Source organism: Mobula hypostoma, chromosome 5, assembly GCF_963921235.1.
Source record: "Mobula hypostoma chromosome 5, sMobHyp1.1, whole genome shotgun sequence".
NCBI lineage: Eukaryota > Metazoa > Chordata > Chondrichthyes > Myliobatiformes > Myliobatidae > Mobula > Mobula hypostoma.
Genome location: NC_086101.1, coordinates 122,357,870 through 122,378,144, shown reverse-complemented (window position 1 = coordinate 122,378,144; position 20,275 = coordinate 122,357,870). Strand labels below are relative to the sequence as shown.

Sequence of the window (20,275 nt, the reverse complement as noted above, 5' to 3'; positions counted from 1 at the left end):
TATTTAAATTTTTACTGCTTTTCTAATAAAATAATTGTAGATTTATGTTTAAGCTTTATAAAGAAATAGGGAAGACACTGTTTTAAAATCTGGATGTGATCATGCAGTTTTACACTTTAAAAAGTTCCCTGTAAGATGATATGATGGGTATTTGTCTCCAGGCTCCTAACAATTGTTTTTCTGGTGAAAAGAAGCCGAGAGAAGATGAGGCAATTTAAAAGAGGGGAGGATTAAGAAACAGAGAGTGAGATTTATCTCTGTGGACTTTAGGAATATGAAGTCCAGTATGGGTGCTGGAAATACTCCGTAAGTCAGGCACATCTGTGGAAAAAGAAGCTTATAACATGAGCTCAGAACGTGACCTTGGAATTACTGGATTTCGATAATAAATCTCATTCCCTGTACCACGTCTTCCAAGGAGGAGTTCTGCCATACTCACCTAGTCTGATCTTTGTGCAACTCCAGCTCATCAGCATTGTGGTTGATTCTTAATTGCCCTTGGAAATGTCCCAGCAAGCCACTCAGTCGTCAGTAAAGTCATGTACCACTTCTTGTGGACAATTGGGAATGGACAATTTCTCAAAAAATGACAACAAGATATAGACTCAGGAATAGAACAAGTGCAGAAAGGGGAGATCTGAGGAGGTAAAAATTTTAAAGTGGGATAAAATATCCAGAATATATCGCTTTAACATCCATATCCTCTTGGAACACTAAGACCACAGCTGTGAGCTTGGCTGCATTCTCTGGAGAATTGCTGTGCCACACATCAATAGTTGTTGAGAGGTGGAGGCAGCTTACAATGAAGGTATCTTAAAGTTAACTCTCCCTCACCGTATTGTCTCAATCAATTCACCAGGGACCATAGTCCTTCCCATCCAAGAATTGCATCCTGTGGCCCCATTTCCTCCTTGATGAAATCCAGATACATTGAAAGACCAATCATGTGTATCTTCTCATCATTTATTCCTACCCCACAACACAGGATGGACCTCACCCACACACAGTAACGCATGTGCACAGAAACGCACACTAATCACATAAACATAACTCTCATACACAATCAAACCACTGAGACACACGCACACACATATTCAGACACAAACACAATTTGTACTTACAAAACACTCTCAGTGACATACACGATCTCACCACAGACAAACACACGAATATCTCCCACTCAGATACACACATGCAAATTTATACAAACTGGATTCCAGGGACCATACAAATTACAAATGAATTGATTATGTGAGAATTGTCACATTGTTTTGTAACCTCTTTCAGGCTTACCGTATCATTTTTCTGTATGCAGCCAGTGCTTTGTCCCTTTGCCAGGGCTTCTCTTTATACCAATAGCCATAGCCATGCATACTGAGCCTGGGAGCTTACTTTGTCAACTCCTGCTCATATGGATAAATCACATGGTTGCAATAATATCATATATATATTTTTATTTATTCATTTATGGGATGTGGGCATCGCCAGCTAAGTCAGCATTTATTGCCCATCCTTAATTACCCTTGATAAGGTGGTGATAATCTGGATGGGTTGTCTCTTACAAGTGGTTTCTTGCTGCCATATCTCTCTAGGTCCATCTCCTGCAAAACTCTCTGCTCATTAATGCTGCCCATGTGTCGAGTCTGGTCCAGGCCAACTGAGAACCTTTATCAGTCATTCTCAGCTTTACCCCTTGACACCACAACTTGGCCCCGGATCAAGCTTAAAGTTACAGAAAATATCAGGAATTATAATTAAGAACTACCAATCATAAGATGTGCACTGATTTTTTTTTGCTAAATTAACAAAGGATACCTGGCTGGTGCTTACCAGAGGGAACCACCCCTGTAGTTGCTGACCTACTCAATTACAGTGTGATCTGTGCAATGTCAATATGACTCCAGCACGGTGTGGAGAGTCTGTGTGAGATCAGGCTTTGGGAAGTGAGGTGGGAGGGCAAAGGATTTGATCACCATAATACCAACTGGGTTGCCTGGTGAAACTGACAGAATTGCAAACTAGAACTATGTATCACACCTGGGTCAATATTGACTTGTATTGACTGAAGCTAAGTTTCAGCCAGAGCTCACAGACTGGTATCTTTGAGTAGGGTTGATATTAGGCATGTTGTCTTTCAGACGTGGTGATAACTGAGCTTTATTAGTGAGTAATGCATTGCCTCCAGTGAAGAGGTCAATACAGCATCCCAAAGCCAATATCTTTAAATCTCATTTTCTAGCCATAATCATGTTTCTATTACTGGGCACATACTGTGCAAATGTTGGTCATCTTTGACTACATTTACAACTGCAGTGACCATGCTTAAGGAGATGACTTGGAGAGTGACTTGAGCTGCGAAGGGACAGTAGCTATGTGAGTCTTGTTCAGATGGAGCAGAGTAATTCCTGGTTTCAAAACACAGTGGGAATAAGTCATGAATTTCTGCAACAGTGTAAGATGCTTAGAATGCCTGCAGCACCTGAGAAATGGACCTGCTTTTTATGCAAAATATTTGTTTTTTATATTCATTAATAGGATGGTATCACAACATTTCTTGCCCTTCCCTGATTACCTTTGCAAAGGTGGTGGTGAGCCATATTGTCCTGCCGCAGTTCGAGTGAAGCGTTTGACAAAATTAAACATGCTGATGATGAAAGAACTGTTAACATTTGCATGTCAGTATAGTGGGGGTGATTTGGGAGGAGTTCTGATCCTTTTACCTTCCTAAATCTCATAAACACCAAGCACAGTATTTTTAGGAAGCAAACATCCTTGTTTCCTAGAAGAAAATCAACTTTTTTATTTATTAATTACATACTTTAGTTTAATTGTCTCTGGACTGCTGTTTTCTCCAGTTCTTATTTGTTTGCATTTTATGTCTTGGCTTTCATTACTGTTTTCCTCATTTCCTTGGATTCACTTGCTTTTGAACATGCCAGTGTGGCAAGCAAGGATGTATCTGCATAGGTTTCAAGGAGGAAGAAGGAGTGAAGGACTAGGCAGCACAGGTGCACCAACCTTCTCTGGGCTGCATGAGTCAACAATCCCGACTGCTGTTTAGCCATGGTTGACGGCGGCGTTGAATTTTTACTATCCTCAATCTATTCTATTAATCATGTCAAGGAACAATAATGATCCAAAATCACATTGTCCAGTTAGCTGAGCTGACCTACCCTAAACCATGCCATTGAATACTGATTATCCCTAAACTGTGCTGTTGAGAACCGGCGAGCACTAAATCCTGTAACAGAACAATCAATGACCCTAAATCATGTCACTGAATGTCGACTGACCCCACCCCCCCAACTGTGCTGTTGAATACGACTGACCCCAGCTGTGTCATTGAATATCAGATGAGACCCCTAACCATGTCGTTGAATACCGACTGACCCCAACTGTGTCGTTGAATATCGAATGCGACCCCTAACCATGTCGTTGAATACTGACTGACCCCAACTGTGTCACTGAATACCAACTGAACCCCAACTGTGTCGTTGAATAGCGTCTGACATCCAACTGTGTCGTTGAATACTGACTGACCCCCAACTGTGCCACTGGATACTGACTGACCCCCAACTGTATTGTTGAATACTGCCTGACACCCAGTTGAGCTGTTGAATATGACTGACCCCCAACTGTAACATTGAATAGCGTCTGACACCCAACTGTAGCATTCGTTAGCATCTGACACCCAACTGTGCCGTTGAATACTGACTGACCACCAACTGTGTCATTTAATACTGACTGACCCCCAACTGTATTGTTGAATACTGCCTGACACCCAGTTGAGCTGTTGAATATGACTGACCCCTAACTGTAACGTTGAATAGCGTCTGACACCCAACTGTAGCATTGGATAGCATTGGACACCCAACTGTGCCGTTGAATACTGACTGACCCCCAACTGTGCCGTTGAATACAGTGCCATTAAACACAAACACACTCTAATCCAAGCTAATCCTGAACTGTCCATTGAATGCTGCTGAACACTTCAAATCAGTAATATAACAATGAACAATGACTGACCCTTAAACAAGGCTTACTTTGATAATAGTCACAGGGACATCAATGCACAATTAATTGCAACATGGGAAGCACACCATTTCAATGCTGATGAGTCTTGTCATTGACTTCAGAATCAGACTACAATTGTTAATTGGCTGGTCACAAGAGTAAATAGCCAATATGATGAGGGCTAGTTCCAGTTGACATCAGCTTGCACACCTTAAAAGGAGATGTACTGTAGCTGTAGAAATTGCAGCCAGCTGTTCAGGAGATAAGTCTGACAAGGAATCAATGAAGAGTAGTACAATCAAGAGTTCAAGCTCCAAGGTTTTCCAATGCTGCTCTGTAGGCTTTGAATGTAGGAGTGATGTCCTGTATCTGCAAAGAAAGCCTGGAGTTAGCAAAAACTAAAAGGTATGGTCAGTGCCAGCACTCAAGCCCCGAGGATCTGGATGCAGGATTGCAAGGAGTTCAGTGACCTCACGTGTGTGGTCAGGATCAGTGAATGCCTCTTTATTCCCATTTCCTGTCAGTTGAACTACCAGCCTGAGACTTTCCTCAACGCAGCAGACCTCCATCTCTCACCTGCTTCCATCAGTCAGGACTCTTGTGTGGTATTCACATCCTTTACCTCATCCCCTTACATTTAATGTCAGTGTCAGCCTCACACTTACAGCTTGTAGCTTGTAGAGCTGTCAGTTATCCAATGTTGGTAGGTACTTAAGCTACTTACTTGCACAGTCTTAGGCAGCTAACAGTAAAGGATATATTCTTCCTTACCATGTAATACCATGGAGAAGCCTGTTTTAAGAGGACACGTATATTGTATCTGTGACCAGTGCCAGGGTTGAGCCCATCAAAAGGGGTTGCACCCGTGTACTTAAATCAACATACACCCTCTTCTCTACACTCTATTCTTGTTTGCAGGTTGCAAATGGTGTTAGCATGCACCTGTCACTTCCCTCTAGTCCCCACATCATAACTTTACCCTTGCCCCTTTTCCATTGCAGATACCGAAGAACTACATCCTGTCCAGGCAGTGGGGGACAGCAAGACGGCAGCAGTGCTGAAGTCACATCGTCACTCGATTTCACTGTCTCAGCAACCAGCTCAGATACTGATACTGTGCATAATTTAGAGGAAGGCAGAGAGGTGGGATCTCCAGGCATGAGTGGCCTGCAGCCATGGCAGGGGGCCACGATAATGCAAGTGCCAGCACCCTCAAGGATGCAGAGTGATCAGATGAGGACTTTGATGGGACTGGCTACTGAAGAAGACTGATGGGTATGCACAATGGAGTGCTTGCTGCATTGGCAAGGGTTGCCAGAAAGCCTGCATTCACTATCATATAGCATGGGGAGTTCAGCACCAACTTGGCACAGTATATTGCATAGAGCCTGTAGCTGTCCTCTACAGTTTGGAAGTTATGCCAATTCCATTTGCACAATTATGGACCAAGTATGATGCATTATTCGATGGCCAATTCCTCAGCTTCCAATGCAGGACCAACAGAAGGCTCCAAACTGAGTGTTGCAGTGTTAGCTGAGGCTGTTGCAATTGTGGCTGAGGGCTACAGAGGCTTGCAGGGTGTCCTGCTAATCTACCAACCTGTCCTCTGAGTACCAGAATGAAGGCGTAAAGTCTCTCATCACAATTCCCAAAGTACTTCATGACCAATGAAATATTTCCGAAGAGTGTTCAGTGTTGTGATATGGAAAGCTTAGCAGCCAATCTACAGACAACAAGCTCCTACACACACAAATATCATGGTAGCCACAAATGTTGCTTAAGTAATATTGGCTGAAGGATAAATATTTTCCCCTGAGAGAATTGGCACGGTGGGCCAGAGGGACTGTTCCTGTGCTGTGCTGTACTATTCTATGTTCAATATTCTGGAACCCTCCTGCTCTTTGAAATGGTGTGTAAGGATTTACAGTGTAAATTGAGGGAAAATGAGGCCAACTCTGACTTTGCAACACTCCCTCAGTGCAGTCCCTCCCATGGTCCAACACTCCCCCAGTACAGCCCCTCCCATGGTTCAACACTCCCTCAGTACAGCCCCTCCCATGGTCCAACACTCCCCCAGTACAGCCCCTCCCATGGTCCAACACTCCCTCAGTACAGCCCTTCCCATGGTCCAACACTCCCCCAGTACAGCCCCTCCCATGGTCCAACACTCCCCCAGTACAGCCCCTCCCATGGTCCAACACTCCAACAGTACAGCCCCTCCCATGGTCCAACACTCCCCCAGTACAGCCCCTCCCATGGTGCAACACTCCCCCAGTACAGCCCCTCCCATGGTCCAACACTCCCCCAGTACAGCCCCTCCCATGGTTCAACACTCCCCCAGTACAGCCCTTCCCATGGTCCAACACTCTTAACAGTACAGCCCCTCCCATGGTCCAACACTCCCCCAGTACAGCCCCTCCCATGGTCCAACACTCCCTCAGTACAGCCCCTCCCATGGTCCAACACTCCCCCAGTACAGCCCCTCCCATGCTCCAACACTCCCCCAGTACAGCCCCTCCCATAGTCCAACACTCCCCCAGTACAGCCCCTCCCATGGTCCAACACTCCCCCAGTACAGCCCCTCCCATGGTCCAACACTCCAACAGTACAGTCCCTCCTATGGTCCAACACTCCCCCAGTACAGCCCCTCCCATGGTCCAACACTCCCTCAGTACAGCCCCTCCCATGGTCCAACACTCCCCCAGTACAGCCCCTCCCATGGTCCAACACTCCCTCAGTCCAGCCCCTCCCATGGTCCAACACTCCCCCAGTACAGCCCCTCCCATGGTCCAACACTCCCTCAGTACAGCCCCTCCCATGGTCCAACACTCCCTCAGTACAGCCCTTCCCATGGTTCAACACTCCCCCAGTACAGCCCCTCCCAAGGTCCAACACTCCCCCAGTACAGCCCTTCCAATGGTCCAGCACTCCCTCAGTACAGCCCTTCCCATGGTCCACCACTCCCCAAGTACAGCCCCTCCCATGGTGCAACACTCCCCCAGTACAGCCCCTCCCATGGTCCAACATTCCCTCAGTACAGCCCCTCCCATGGTCCAACACTCCCTCAGTACAGCCCTTCCCATGGTCCAACACTCCCCAAGTACAGCCCCTCCCATGGTCCAACACTCCCCAAGTACAGCCCCTCCCATGGTCCAACACTCCCTCAGTACAGCCCTTCCCATGGTCCAACACTCCCCAAGTACAGCCCCTCCCGTGGTGCAACACTCCCCTAGTACAGCCCCTCCCATAGTCCAACACTCCCCCAGTTCAACCCCTCCCATGGTCCAACACTCCCCCAGTACAGCCCCTCCCAAGGTCCAACACTCCCTCAGTACAGCCCCTCCCAAGGTCCAACACTCCCTCAGTACAGCCCCTCCCAAGGTCCAACACTCCCTCAGTAGTGCCCCTCCCCTGGTCCAACACTCCCTTAGTACAGCCCCTCCCATGGTCCAACACTCCTTCAATTCTGCCCCTCCCATGGAGGAACACTCCCTCAGTAGTTCCCCTCCCATGGTCCAACACTCCTTCAATTCTGCCCCTCCCATGGAGGAACACTCCCTCAGCATTATCCTTCCACCAGGACAACTCTTCCGCTGTACTGCTGCTCTGACAATGTGGCACAATCTCAGCGCTGATCTTCCAGAAGTGCAATACTGCAGCTGCATTTGTCCGTTTGACAGTGGAGCACTCCCTTCCGCTGCTCTGACAATGTAATGCACTTCTTGTAGTGCAACAGCCTCTCTTATTCTCCTTTCAACAGTGCAGCACATGCTCTCTGCTGTCCCTCCAAGTGCACAACACTCCCTCAAATACCTCTGCTCCAACTATGTAGCACTTCATCAATACTGGCTGTGCGACTGTGCAAGCAGTACCTCCGTACTGTCCTCCAACACAACCATACTTCCTTCTCAACTGTGGGATCTTCCAAAATGGTGTAGTCAGTCAGATGATTCTTCAACATGCCAGTGATCTGTTGTGTCTTATTGCACTTGGCCACACAGTATTCTTGCATAAAGGTTGTCTGTGTGTGCATGGGTAGTCACCCCCAGGCAGTCCTTGTCATCTAAGACCTGGTGTGACACTGAGCTGTAGAATGAAGGCACAATGTCTGCTACCAGGGTGATAGACATTGCTGACAACCTTTGGGCACACAGCAGCGGAACCAGATGGGAGCAGAATTCCTTTCAGCTGCAGTATAGATTGGTGAAGGAAGATCAATGTACTCAAAAGTCATCCTGGGAAAACAGCAGTGACAGTAAAATTATGTTCTTGATCTTCTTGGTCTCTGCAGATGAGCAAGGAATGTGCTCAGCTTTCTTTGAATGGAGAGGCGTAATGCACCATTTTGAAGCATCCTTGAATTTGGAGAGCAGGTGCTGTACTGTAGGATTAGCAGTACTGAGTTACTGGGGCACAGCTGCCCAGGAGCACTGAGGTACTGCTGTACAGCTGCACAGGAGCACTGAGGTACTGCTGTACAGCTGCACAGGAGCACTGAGGTACTGCTGTACAGCTGCACAGGAGCACTGAGTTACTGCTGCATTGCTGCACATGAGCACTGAGTCACAGCTGCATAGCTGCACAGGGACACTGAGTTACTGCTGCACAAGAGTACTGAGTTACTGCTGCATAGCTGCACTAGCAGTACTGAGGGAGGGTGCACATGTCTGGAAATTTGTTTCTGAACTATGCTTGGCCAAGACAGGGCCACGGCACTTCGATTGCTCATACACCAAGACATTGTTTTCGACTGTCTCATATAAATAAGTATACTTGACTGTAGATTCAGGTTTTTTTTTAATAGGGAAACAGTCCAGAGTCAGAAATTCTTCTTACAATCACGCTCACATTAAAGGAATACATGTACAAATGCCCTTTCAGAGGGATATAATATATGCCACATCCCTATTTCAGAGAAAAGAAGTGAGGTCTGCTGATTTCTGGCCAAGCAATATTATTGAACAGATTACCTTGTTATCATGCTGGTGTGTGCAGAGTCTGCTACACACGTCAGTTGCTGAGTTTGGTTACATTGTAACAAGTAATTGACCCTCACTGGTACTTCATTGGCTGTAAAGCTCTTTAAGATATCCCAATATTGTGAAGGTGCTGTAATGAGACTTTAATGAGCTTCAGGATCAATGCACATATTGGTGGTTTGCCTACTGCTGGGCTTCAAGTAGTGAAGGAAAAGGATTGACACCTGCGGTGAACAGCACAGAACATTGGGATGCAGGCTGTAATGGCCAAGCAACAACCCCTATATCTCCAGAATGGGCAGGCCAAAGATCGGCACAAAGAGGCTTGCACAATTTCACATGTCAGAGCCCTTTGCCCATGGGTACCCAGGAGTGACTCTTGACTCTTGACCTTCATGGTAAAATCACACTAATCCTTGTGTCCAGTATCTGCTGCTTAGCCTGGTAGTTGAATTCCTTGGCACAAGTAAGAATTTCAAACAAAGATAGCAGCCACCAATATCATGAATTTCAATGACAAGGTGTAGTTTCATGGATACATATACCATGCCATGTGAGCCATTAAAGCACTTGTGGAATTGCAAATTTTGTTCTGCTTATGTCTTTAAAGACTCAGGTACTTGTTAATTTAGAAGTTTCCCAATGCGTAACAACCTGCTGACATTCAATAGGTTATAGATGTTAGTCATTAGGGTGATCTCTTCTCATTGATTCTGAAGATGGTGGTGAGATGCTTTCTAGAGCTGCAGATGAAAGTATTCTCTTTGTGATGTTCAATGGAGAGTTCCAGAATTTAGACCCATTGACAGTGAAGGAATTGTAATGCATTTCCAAAATCAAGATACCACATGGCTTGGAGGGGAACCTACAGGCTCCGGTGTTCCTATGTGCCTGCTGCTCTTGGGCTTCATCTGGGTTTGGGAAATGAGCTCCTTCACACCATGACCTTAAGAGATAACTTTTCTGCAGGAGTACACAGACATCACCATGAGGCCTCCAGTGTCATTTCCAACAGAGCCACACTACGTGTCCCTGTTCACCTTGCTCCAGTGTGATTTGTAATTCTCTCTGTCTGAAGATCAGCATGGAAATCCTAAATAACATTAGATCCCTAGGAGGAGCAATTTTAAAAATTCTGCCTCTCTTACCTTACTCTTTAGCTAATAGCTGACACTATTCATTACTGTAGATGAGTAAAAGAGATTTGGGACAAAGTACAGTCCAAAACTAAGCACAAGTGTAATGTGAACAAAAGAGACTGAAAAAATATCTTCACCTCACCCCTCACCCCATCCCATCGCACCCTTGACCCCATCCCATCTCACTCTCAAAACCCATTTTGAAGGGACAGAGTTTCACGCAGAATCTTTTAAAGCTTGGCAGCTTCGATCCACCCCCTCCCAGGAGTGCACTGTGTACTCCAGGGGGCAATCAGCCATTTAATGATCCAGTGGAACAAATAATCCTGCTCTCACAGCTGTGTCTGTCACAGCTTCAGTCGCACATTTGCAGCACCTCTGTCCCTGCTAACTCCCACCTCTTAATCTTTCTAATCATCACCCCTCATAAAGAACCCACTCCAAACTTGGCTCCTGTATGCATCTCGATTGGAGAATGGTGGTGGGGGTGGAAGAGAGAGTTTCAGGTTTGATGTTACATTTAAACAAAATACAGTGACAGTAAACTGGGAATAAGCACTATGCCTCTGCTGTCTCTGTATCAGTAGTACTGGCCTCGGTAATATATCATTAGTTCTGGCCCTGGCCTGTATCAGAACAACTGCTTCCTGCTATCACTAAAACTGAAGTCCAGTGTTCTATCACCAAAATGGGTTCCCTCACTGTGCCACAAAGCCTGGGGCCAGGTCTGTATCACCAAAGTTGGCCCAAGCCTTAAACAGCAAAACTCTGATCATCCACTATCTGACTTTGGAAATCTTAGTGGCTTGATATCTGGCTCACCAAGTGATGTTTGCTGCACTCTCTTCCTTCTCACTGGGGCCTCCATTCCGCACTACCATTGCACCCACCAGAATCCTAGTTATCATGTTCTCTTTCCGTTCAGGGGACCCACGGTTCCTACATTCCCTTTTCACTCACTGGAGCTCCATTTCCTGTGCTCCCTTTTCACTTCTCTGAGTTTGTGTTGGCTCTTTAAACATCATGTTTATTGGGAAACTTATAAAATTATGTAATATGTGTAAACAATCAATTGAAAGCATGTTGTGATAGTATCCAATAGTCTGAAAAATCTGCCAGCCCACATCCAGTGAAATGGCAAGTGTGCCAGATTATCAGAGTTAATTACGAAGTCTGGTCCCAGATTTATACCATCAAATCTGGCTTCAGCAGTGTATTACTGGCCATCTATCACTGCAACCAGCCCTAAGAGCTTGTGTCAGTAAATCGGGTCAAAGTTCAAAGTCCCAGCCATCAGTGAAGCTAGCTACAACCCTGTGTCACAAAGCTTTACATGGTCTCACATCAACCGTGTACTGCATCACAAAATCTGCTCTGTCCTCATATCAGTGAAACAGGCCCTGGTTCTGTTTCACTAAAACTGGCACATCAGCACTGTAACACTAACTAGCCCTGGGTGTAGTGTATTTCACTAAAAGTGACCATCATGTATCATTAAAACTGGTACTGGCTATGCTTCACTAAATGTGACTCCTGTGTGAAACACTAACGCTGTCTCAAGACACACGTCATGATATACACACGAAAAATGCTGGTGAACGCAGCAGGCCAGGCAGCATCTCAAGGAAGAGGGACAGTCAACGTTTCGGGTCGAGACCCTTCGTCAGGACTAACTGAAAGAAGAGATAGTAAGAAATTTGAAAGTGGGAATGGGAAGGGAAGATCCGAAATGATAGGAGAAGGCAGGAGAGGGAGGGACGGAGCTAAGAGCTGGAAAGTTCATTGGCAAAAGGGATATGAGGCTGGAGAAGGGAGAGGATCAAGGGATGGGAGGCCTAGGGAGAAAGAAAGGGGGAGGGGCCCCCTTTCCCAGTGCGGCCTTCTATATATTGGCAAGACCCGACGCAGGCTGGGAGACCGTTTCACTGAACACCTACACTCTGTCCACCAGAGAAAGCAGGATCTCCCAGTGGCCACATATTTTAATTCCAAGTCCCATTCCAATTCTGATATGTCTATCCACGGCCTCCTCTACTGTCAAGATGTTGCCACACTCAGGTTGGAGGAACAACACCTTATATTCCGTCTGGGTAGCCTCCAACCTGATGGCATGAACATTGACTTCTCTAACTTCTGTTAATGCCCCACCTCCCCTTCGTACCCATCCATTAATTATTTATTTATTATTAATTTTTTTTTTTTTCTCTCTCTCCTTTTTCTCCCTCTGTCCCTCACTATACTCCTTGCCCATCCTCTGGGCTTCCCCCCTCCCCCTTTCTTTCTTCTCCTATCATTTTGGATCTCCCCCTCCCCCTCCCACTTTCAAATCTCTTACTATCTCTTCTTTCAGTTAGTCTTGATGAAGGGTCTTGGCCCGAAACGTCGACTGTATCTCTTCCTAAGGATGCTGCCTGGCCTGCTGTGTTCACCAGCACTTTTTGTGTGTGTTGCTTGAAATTCTGGCATCTGCAGATTTCCTTGTGTACACGTCATGATATGCAGTGAAGCCTGTGTCACTGCGACAGACCTCTCCTGTTTCACTGCCACTGGTCCCTGCTTTCATTGAAACTGGAGTCACCAACCATTCCATAATGACTGCAACTGATTAAGGCTCTGGGCCTGTGGGATCCCAACTTTTTATTATGCCCCCTGGTCCAGTTCCTTCAAATTCAAGTTTTATTGTCACTCAGCCATGCACATTTATACGGCTAGACGAAACATCGTTCCTCTGGGACCAAGGTACAAACCATAGTCCATACACTCAGTGACCACTTCACCAGGTACTCTCTTGAGAAGTGGCTGCTTTATTAAGAGGTCTAACAGCCTGGGGTAGAAAGATGTTACCCTGCTTGACAGTTCTGTGATATATTCTTCTGGATGGCGGGAGGTCAAAGAGGTTGTTGGAAGGATGGGAGAGGTCTTTGACAATGCTGGAGGCTCTGCCTACGTGGCACTTCTGAATGGGAGTGAGGGAGACCATGATGATGTTTTCAGCAGTCCTCACTATCCCTTGCAGCGTGTTAGCCCTGCAACTAGCCACATTCTTGTGTCACAGCCCCTGGTCTCAGCCCTGCATCATTAAAACTCGTCCCAACCTCATATCATTTATACTTCCCCAGCCCTACCGTCTTGTTACCAAAACTGGTCCTCGTCATGTATTATGACACCTGACAGTTCCTCAATTAAAAATGCACCCGTTGCTATTAAGCAAACATAATCAAATGACCATCACAATGTTAAATAAAGTGGGGGGAGGAGCCCTGCTTAACCCACTTCATAATAAAGATGAGTCCGTTCTTGGTCTCACTGTTCTCGATAAATTAGTTGGGGATGACAAGCTGGATGCCAGCCCCCACTCTGCCTAAAGTTTTATTAATAGACTTATTGCTAACAGAGTCAAATGCCTTGGCTAATCTATGCGAGCAACAGCAAGGACATCCCTGTTCCTCCTGGCTCCTACCAGCAGATTATTTACTTACAACCAAGGGTGACCATTGCACTATCGCATTGGAAGCTAGCCTAGCCCTGTATTACCTAAATGTGGCCCTGGCTTTGTATTACTAAATTTGGCTCTGCCCCCCCTCCCCCACCATCTCAATCAAACTGGTCCACTCTAGTATCACCAATCTAGTATCTTTACAATAGTGCTGTGTCACTAAAACTTGCCCAGGTCCGAAATCATTACAAATGGCCTCAGCCCTGTCTTAGTTCAAGGAGCCCCAGTCCTGCATCACTTCAAGTCACTTCAACTGCCCAGTCCTGAATCATACAACTGGCCCAGTCCTGAGTCATTTCAACTGGTCAAGAGATATTTATCAAAAGTACCGGCCCCCACCCTGTATGCCTTATTAGGCTCCAATCCTCTGTCATTAAAACTGACCTCAGCCCCGATTCCTTGCAGCTGATCCCAGCACGTATCGATACAAGTGGCCCCAGGGTTGTATCGCTACAATTGGCACCATCCTGTTTAACTACAAGTGACCCCAACTTTGCTTAACTACCACTGGCTGGCCTCAGCCCAGCTTTGAATACCTACCGAATGGGCCAGCTCCGTGTCACTGCATTTGGCTACCATATCTAGTCCTAGTCCTGATCAGCTCACCCTACCTTTCATCAACATTTGTCCCAACCCTGTTTCTCATAAAGTGGACCAGTCCCCTGTGTCTAATATCCTCAGCCCTCTAACAACAAAACTGCTTAGTTCTTGTATCACAAAAAACTGTTCCAATGTATTACTGAAACTGACTCCACTTACGAATCACCCAAAGTGTCCCCAGACGTCTGTTACTAAAACTAGTCCTGGCCATGCATCATTAAAAATCACTTAAGCTCAGTATCATCAATATTGACCTAGACCTGCACAATGATAACTGGCCCTGGCCCTACCTCAATAAAACTCACTCAACTGGATGCCATTAAATTTGGCCCCAGACCAGTACCAATAAAAATGGTGCCTATAGCATAAAACAACGAGTGACCTCAGCCCCACCACTGCATCAATAAAACTAGCCTCAGCTCTGCTTCGCTAAAACAGGCCTCTGACCTTCTGTCACTCAAAATGGCAACAGTATATGTATCAATATAAGTGACCTGAGCCTCTTATCACAAGAATTGGCCACAGTCCTGAATCACTACAACTGGCCCCTGCCAGATATCACACTACACTAGACCCTGCAAAGCAACACCACAAATGAAACCAGCCTTGTATCACTGAAATCAGTGATATCCCTATTCTGTTAACTAGCCTTCTGTACTAAACCTTCCCCCACCCTGACATCAGTAAAACTGGCCATGTCCGTATTATTACAATTATTATATCATTACAATTGTTTCCAACTATATCCAGTTCAGAATCACTCAAATGTACCCCGCCTTATGTTTTGATAATTGGTCCCACCACTTTATTATGACGACTGGCCTCAACCCTGTATTACAGGAGCTGGCCCTAGTTGTGTGTCAATGTAACTGGCCCCAGTTCTAGTATCATGACACCACAGTGGTGTACTGATAGTGCAAAACTATTACAGCACAGGGCAGTCAGAGTTGAGAATTCAGTTCCAGTGCCATCTGAAAGGAGTTAGTATGTTCTCCCTGTGAATGTGTGAGTTGCCTTTGAGTGTTCCGGTTTTCTCCCACAGTCCGAAACATACAGTACCAGTTAGTAGGTTAACTGATCATTGTAAATCGTCCTGTGGTTAAGCTAGTGTTAAATAGGTAGGTTGGTGGGCGGTGAGGCTTGTTGGTCTGAAATGGCCTGTTCTGCATTGTATTTCTAAATAATAAACCAATGTCAGGCCTGTACTATTAAAACAGTATATCCTTGAGTGACAGTCCCCATAACTGTGCTACTGATACACTAAAACATGCCAAAACCCTGTATCATCAAAATTGACGGGGTACCATGCCACAAAACTGACCACACCCCTATAGTTTCACCACTGTCCCTTGACCTGTTTCACTACAAATGGACCCAGTATTCTTTTATTACAACCAACACTATTTCGGTATTACAACTGGCACCAGTCATGTTTCATTAAAAGTGGAGCCAGCCATTACAGTATTTCTAAATTTCCATCAGTACTGTTTTGTGAAAAATGGTACTCGGTCTGTCCCACTAAAACACTATAACACTGAAAGTGAACAGGGTCCTTTACTTCTAAACCTTGTCCCAACCTAAAGCAAAGCTATGTCAGTAAAACTGTTCTTTAGCCATGTATTTGTGGTGTCATACAACAGAGAAAGAGGCCCTTTCAGACCACCTTCAGCCAGCCATGATGTCCGTTTATGCTAACCCCATTAGGCCTATGTCCCTCACTGCTTTCCTACCCTAGCATTTGTCCAGATGCCTTTCAAGCATTCTAACTGCATCAGCCTCCACCATCTTCTCTGGCAGCTCCTTCTGGATATTCACCCTCTTCTGTGTGAAACATGTTTTCCATAGATTATATTTAAACGTTTTTCCTCTTAACTTGCATCTGTGTCCTCTAGTTTTAACCTCATCATGGTTCCCATTAGCACAGGGACAGACCCTTCACCCCACGATGCCTGTGCTGAACATACTGCCTGCACATGATCTAAATCACTTCACTCTGAGCATCCATGTGCATACATTTAACACTCTACCAATGAAGACAGGCATGCCATGTGCCTCCTTTATTTCCCTATCTATTTGTATGATCACTATGGACTTGGACCCCAAGACTGCTCTTTTACATCAATGTTCTGAAGGGTTCTGCCATTAACTAAATAATTTTCCCTTAAATACAACATCCCAAAGTGCATTACTTTACAATACATTATACTCCATTTGCCGTTTCTCTGTCCGTATCTGTAACAGATCTATATCCTGCTGTATCCTTCGACAATCCTCTATACTGTCCACAACTCCACTAATCATGTTTGTCTGCAAACTTGCTTGGACACCCATCTATGTTTTCCTCCAAGTCAATTACTGTATATGTATCACAAACAAGTAATCCCTTGTGTCTTGACCATGCAGGACTTAGTCAAAAGCGTTACTAAAGTCCACGTAAGCCACTTGTATCGTCCTGTCTTCACGAATTTTCTCAGTCACCTTGGCAAAACTAACTCGATCAGATTCGTGAGGCATGAGTTCTCCTGCACAAAATCATGCTGACTCTTCCTAATCCCAATTTTCGAAGTGAGCATAAATGCTGTCCCTGAGTTTTCTTCAAGAACTTTTGTGCCATTGATGTACAGGTCGCTGGTCTGTGGATTCCATGATAATCCCTATTGATCTTTATAAATATGAAGGTAATGTTAGCTGTTCTCCAGCCTTTTGGTACCTCATCCATGGCTAATGAAAATGAAAAAAATCTCGGTCAAAAACCCAGCAATCTTCTCTCATCCTCCCCTTAGTTATTATCCTGGGATAGATTCCATCAGGCCCTGATGATTTATCCAAACTAATGTGCTGCAATAATTCTAACACTTTTATCATCCTGATAGCGACATATTCCAGAGCAACAGAATACCCCTTCCTTAATTATTCCTAGGGAATACTGGTGCGTTCAGGACCTTGTTCATTTCCCCGGTGCCATGAACAGCCTACCCTATTGGTCCTGAGGGGACCTACTCTTTCCTTAGCTATCCCTTGCCTCTAATCTTCTTAAAAGGCTTTAGAAGCTCCTTAATTGTACGTACCAAGTTCATTTCATGGCCCTTTTTGTCCTCATACTTTCTTTCTTATGATCTCTCCATTCCCCAACAAACTTCAAAGAAAACATTCAATACTGATTTCATACACGTGCCATGCACTTCCTTCTCTACCCCGATCAAACTTCCAAAATCCTTCATTAACCAAGATTCCTAAGTGAACCATATTTGCTTCTTACAATTACAAAGACATACAGACTCTGAAGTAGCACTGAAATGTCCTCCATCACTGTCAGTAAACTGTTTCCAGCCTTGTATAATTGAAATTGGCACCAGCTCACCCTTTCCCAACATGGCCCCAGTCGTGTATCAATACAACTGGGCACAATTTGAAATACTGCATTTGGCTCCACCCCTAACTGTTTATTACAGCAACTGGCCCCAGCCTGTATCATTGAAGATAGACCCGACTTAGTTTCTCCGAAGGTGGAACCTGTTCACTATTTCTAAATCTTCCCCTGACCTGTTTCATTAAAACTGTCCACAGCCATCAATGAAACTGGGGCCAATCACTCTGTTATCAAAACTGATCCCTGCTTTGTGTCTCTAAAACTGACCCCCACCATCTTTCGTTAAAGTTGCTGCAGCCCTGTATGACTAAAGCTGGACCCCGTACCATATTGCAGCAAGTGGCACTTGCTGTTGATCACTGCAATATTTCACGGACAATTTTAATTTATTCAAAGGCTATGGGCTTTATAGGCTGAGCCAGCAATTATTCATCTTTAATTGCTGGTGAAAAGGTGGTAGTGAACTCCTTACCGAAAGTACTGCAGTCTTTAAAGTGGGGCTATACTCATAATGCCTTTAGGAAGGGAGTTGTGGGATCTTGACCCAGTGACAGTGTTGGAGTAGTGATAGATTTCCAGCTAAGAATGGTGTGTGCTTGGACGACAACTTCTAGGTGGTGGAGTTCCCATTCTTTTTCTGGTCATGTGAGTCTAGCTGGTAGAGCTCATGGGTTTGGAAAGTATTTTGCAAGGAGTCTTGGTGGGTTGCCGCAGTGGTTCTTGTAGATGGTACGAACCAACTTTCCCTCTAACTTGTAATGACCATTGTGCACAGACATCTTGTGCTGTGTGATTTTTTTGCCCAGTGGCAACAACATGTGCGCACTGAATTATTGATTCAGTAACTTCTTCAATAAAAACAGTATAAATAATCCAGTTCTAAAATCTGTAGGCAAATCATTGCACACTCCACGTTGTCAACACTGTCTACACCAGAAACCAGAAAAGGAAATGTGATTGTGTATGATCATGAAATTACGTAACATGCCAGCAAGGTAGAGGATGACAACCTTTGGTGTGCAGTTTAAATTCTTTTGTGCGTTAATAGCTAAAGATGTGTGTGGCCGCACATCTTAAAGGGAACATGGATACAAACAGCTGCTGCTGTGCATCAGTGAGTAAGTAGTTGTGAATGAAATGGATCAGCAGCCCTGTATTTTAACACCAACAATAGCACATTGCCTTGAAGCAGTAAAACTCATCCCATCCCTGTATCACAAAAACACTGCAAGGCCTTTTATTGCTAAAACTGGACATATCTAAAATTGGTTGCTGCTCAGTTATCAGTAGCAGTGACCCACTCCAGTATCACCAAAACCCTGGCCTTGCAACTCTGCAACTAATCCCAGCCATCTGTAAAACTGGCCCCAATATTTTCTTTATTAAAGGTGAGACCAGTAATTGATTTCTATATCTTGTTCAAACCCAACATCACTAAAAATGGCCAGAGTTCTGTATCAATGGCCCCAGAACTGATTAAACCAGTCCTATCTCTGCATCACCCCAGTCTCACTACACTTGACACCATCCTCGCATTAGAACTGCCTCAGACTTTTATCACTAGAGTCAGCCCAAGCACTTTGGCTAGCATCTCTATCTATCAACACAATGGGCTGAAGGGCCTATTCCTGTGCCTTACTGTCCTGTTTCCTGCCTTTCATTACTTTATATCCCCCTGTCGTGTCACCTTTGGCCCAGGGAAAACTAGTCTAACCCTTTTATCTGCAATACTAAAATTGACCCCTGTCATTTCTAACAAGAGTAGGAAGGAAGATTTACACCACACAATGCCTTTTACAACTCAAAACATCATGAAGCAATTCATATTCATATGAAGTACAGCCACAGCAGTAACATAGGAATGCAACATCCAGTACGTGTGAGGCAAATTTGCATCAACAGAAATGGAAAAATATTATAATACTGTTTTTGTCAGGTTGATGGACGGACCAACGCAATTGACTGCGGAGAATTATCCTGCTGCGAGTCCATTGTATTCACCCGGGAGAACAGACAGGACCCCAATTGAATGCCACATTTGAAAGACAGCACCTCCTACAGCATACCACTATGCTTCAGCTTTGATTCTGAATGTGACAGGATAGGAGGTTCCACTGAGAGGACAGTCAATGCTACGATACTATGACTAATGGGTGCTCAGCTATGCAGGGGGAGAAGAGAAAGGTCCAGAGAGTAATATTGTTCAATAGTTTCTGAGAAGGGCCTTTGAACTGTAACAATAATTCTTTTTCCATTGATATTGCCTAATCTGAATATTTTCATCATTTTCTGTTTTTATTTAATGTAGTAGTCTAGATCGGTGAGAGATAGGTGTTTCTGCAGTCACAGATGTGATTCTGGGATGGTGCATTGCCTCCTTAGTGCCAGGATCAAGGTGTAACTGAAAGTCTGCAGAGTATTCAAAAGGAGAGGAAGAGGAAAATCCAGAAGTCTTGGTTCACACATGATTGATAGAAGGAAGATATCCTGCAGGAAGATATTAAGGAATTAGAATAGAAGTTAGGAAGCAGGATCTTAAGAGCATTCATCTCGAATTATTCCTCGTACACGACATTGAATGCACAAATAGAAGGCTGGTGTTGATCAAGTTCCAATGTTTTTTATGCCATGGACCCCTACCGTTAACTGAGGGGTTTGTGGACCCCAGGTTGGGGAT

General features: G+C 45.0%; 1 protein-coding gene across 4 annotated transcripts in view; it reads left to right on the top strand.

The window, feature by feature from the left end:
• The window catches only part of bnc2 (basonuclin zinc finger protein 2), a 486,445-nt gene that overhangs the window by 396,798 nt on the left and 69,372 nt on the right, over positions 1 to 20,275 (top strand). Inside the window, exon 5 of one of the 4 annotated variants that reach the window (XM_063048918.1) lies at positions 5,016 to 5,289. The exons of 2 other annotated variants lie outside the window; for them this stretch is intronic. In XM_063048918.1, the coding sequence (XP_062904988.1) occupies positions 5,016 to 5,286 (271 nt within the window). In that variant the 3' untranslated portion in view covers positions 5,287 to 5,289. Of the gene's footprint in view, positions 1 to 5,015; positions 6,139 to 20,275 lie in introns of those variants that run through there. One more of the 4 variants, XM_063048917.1, reaches the window with a different exon arrangement.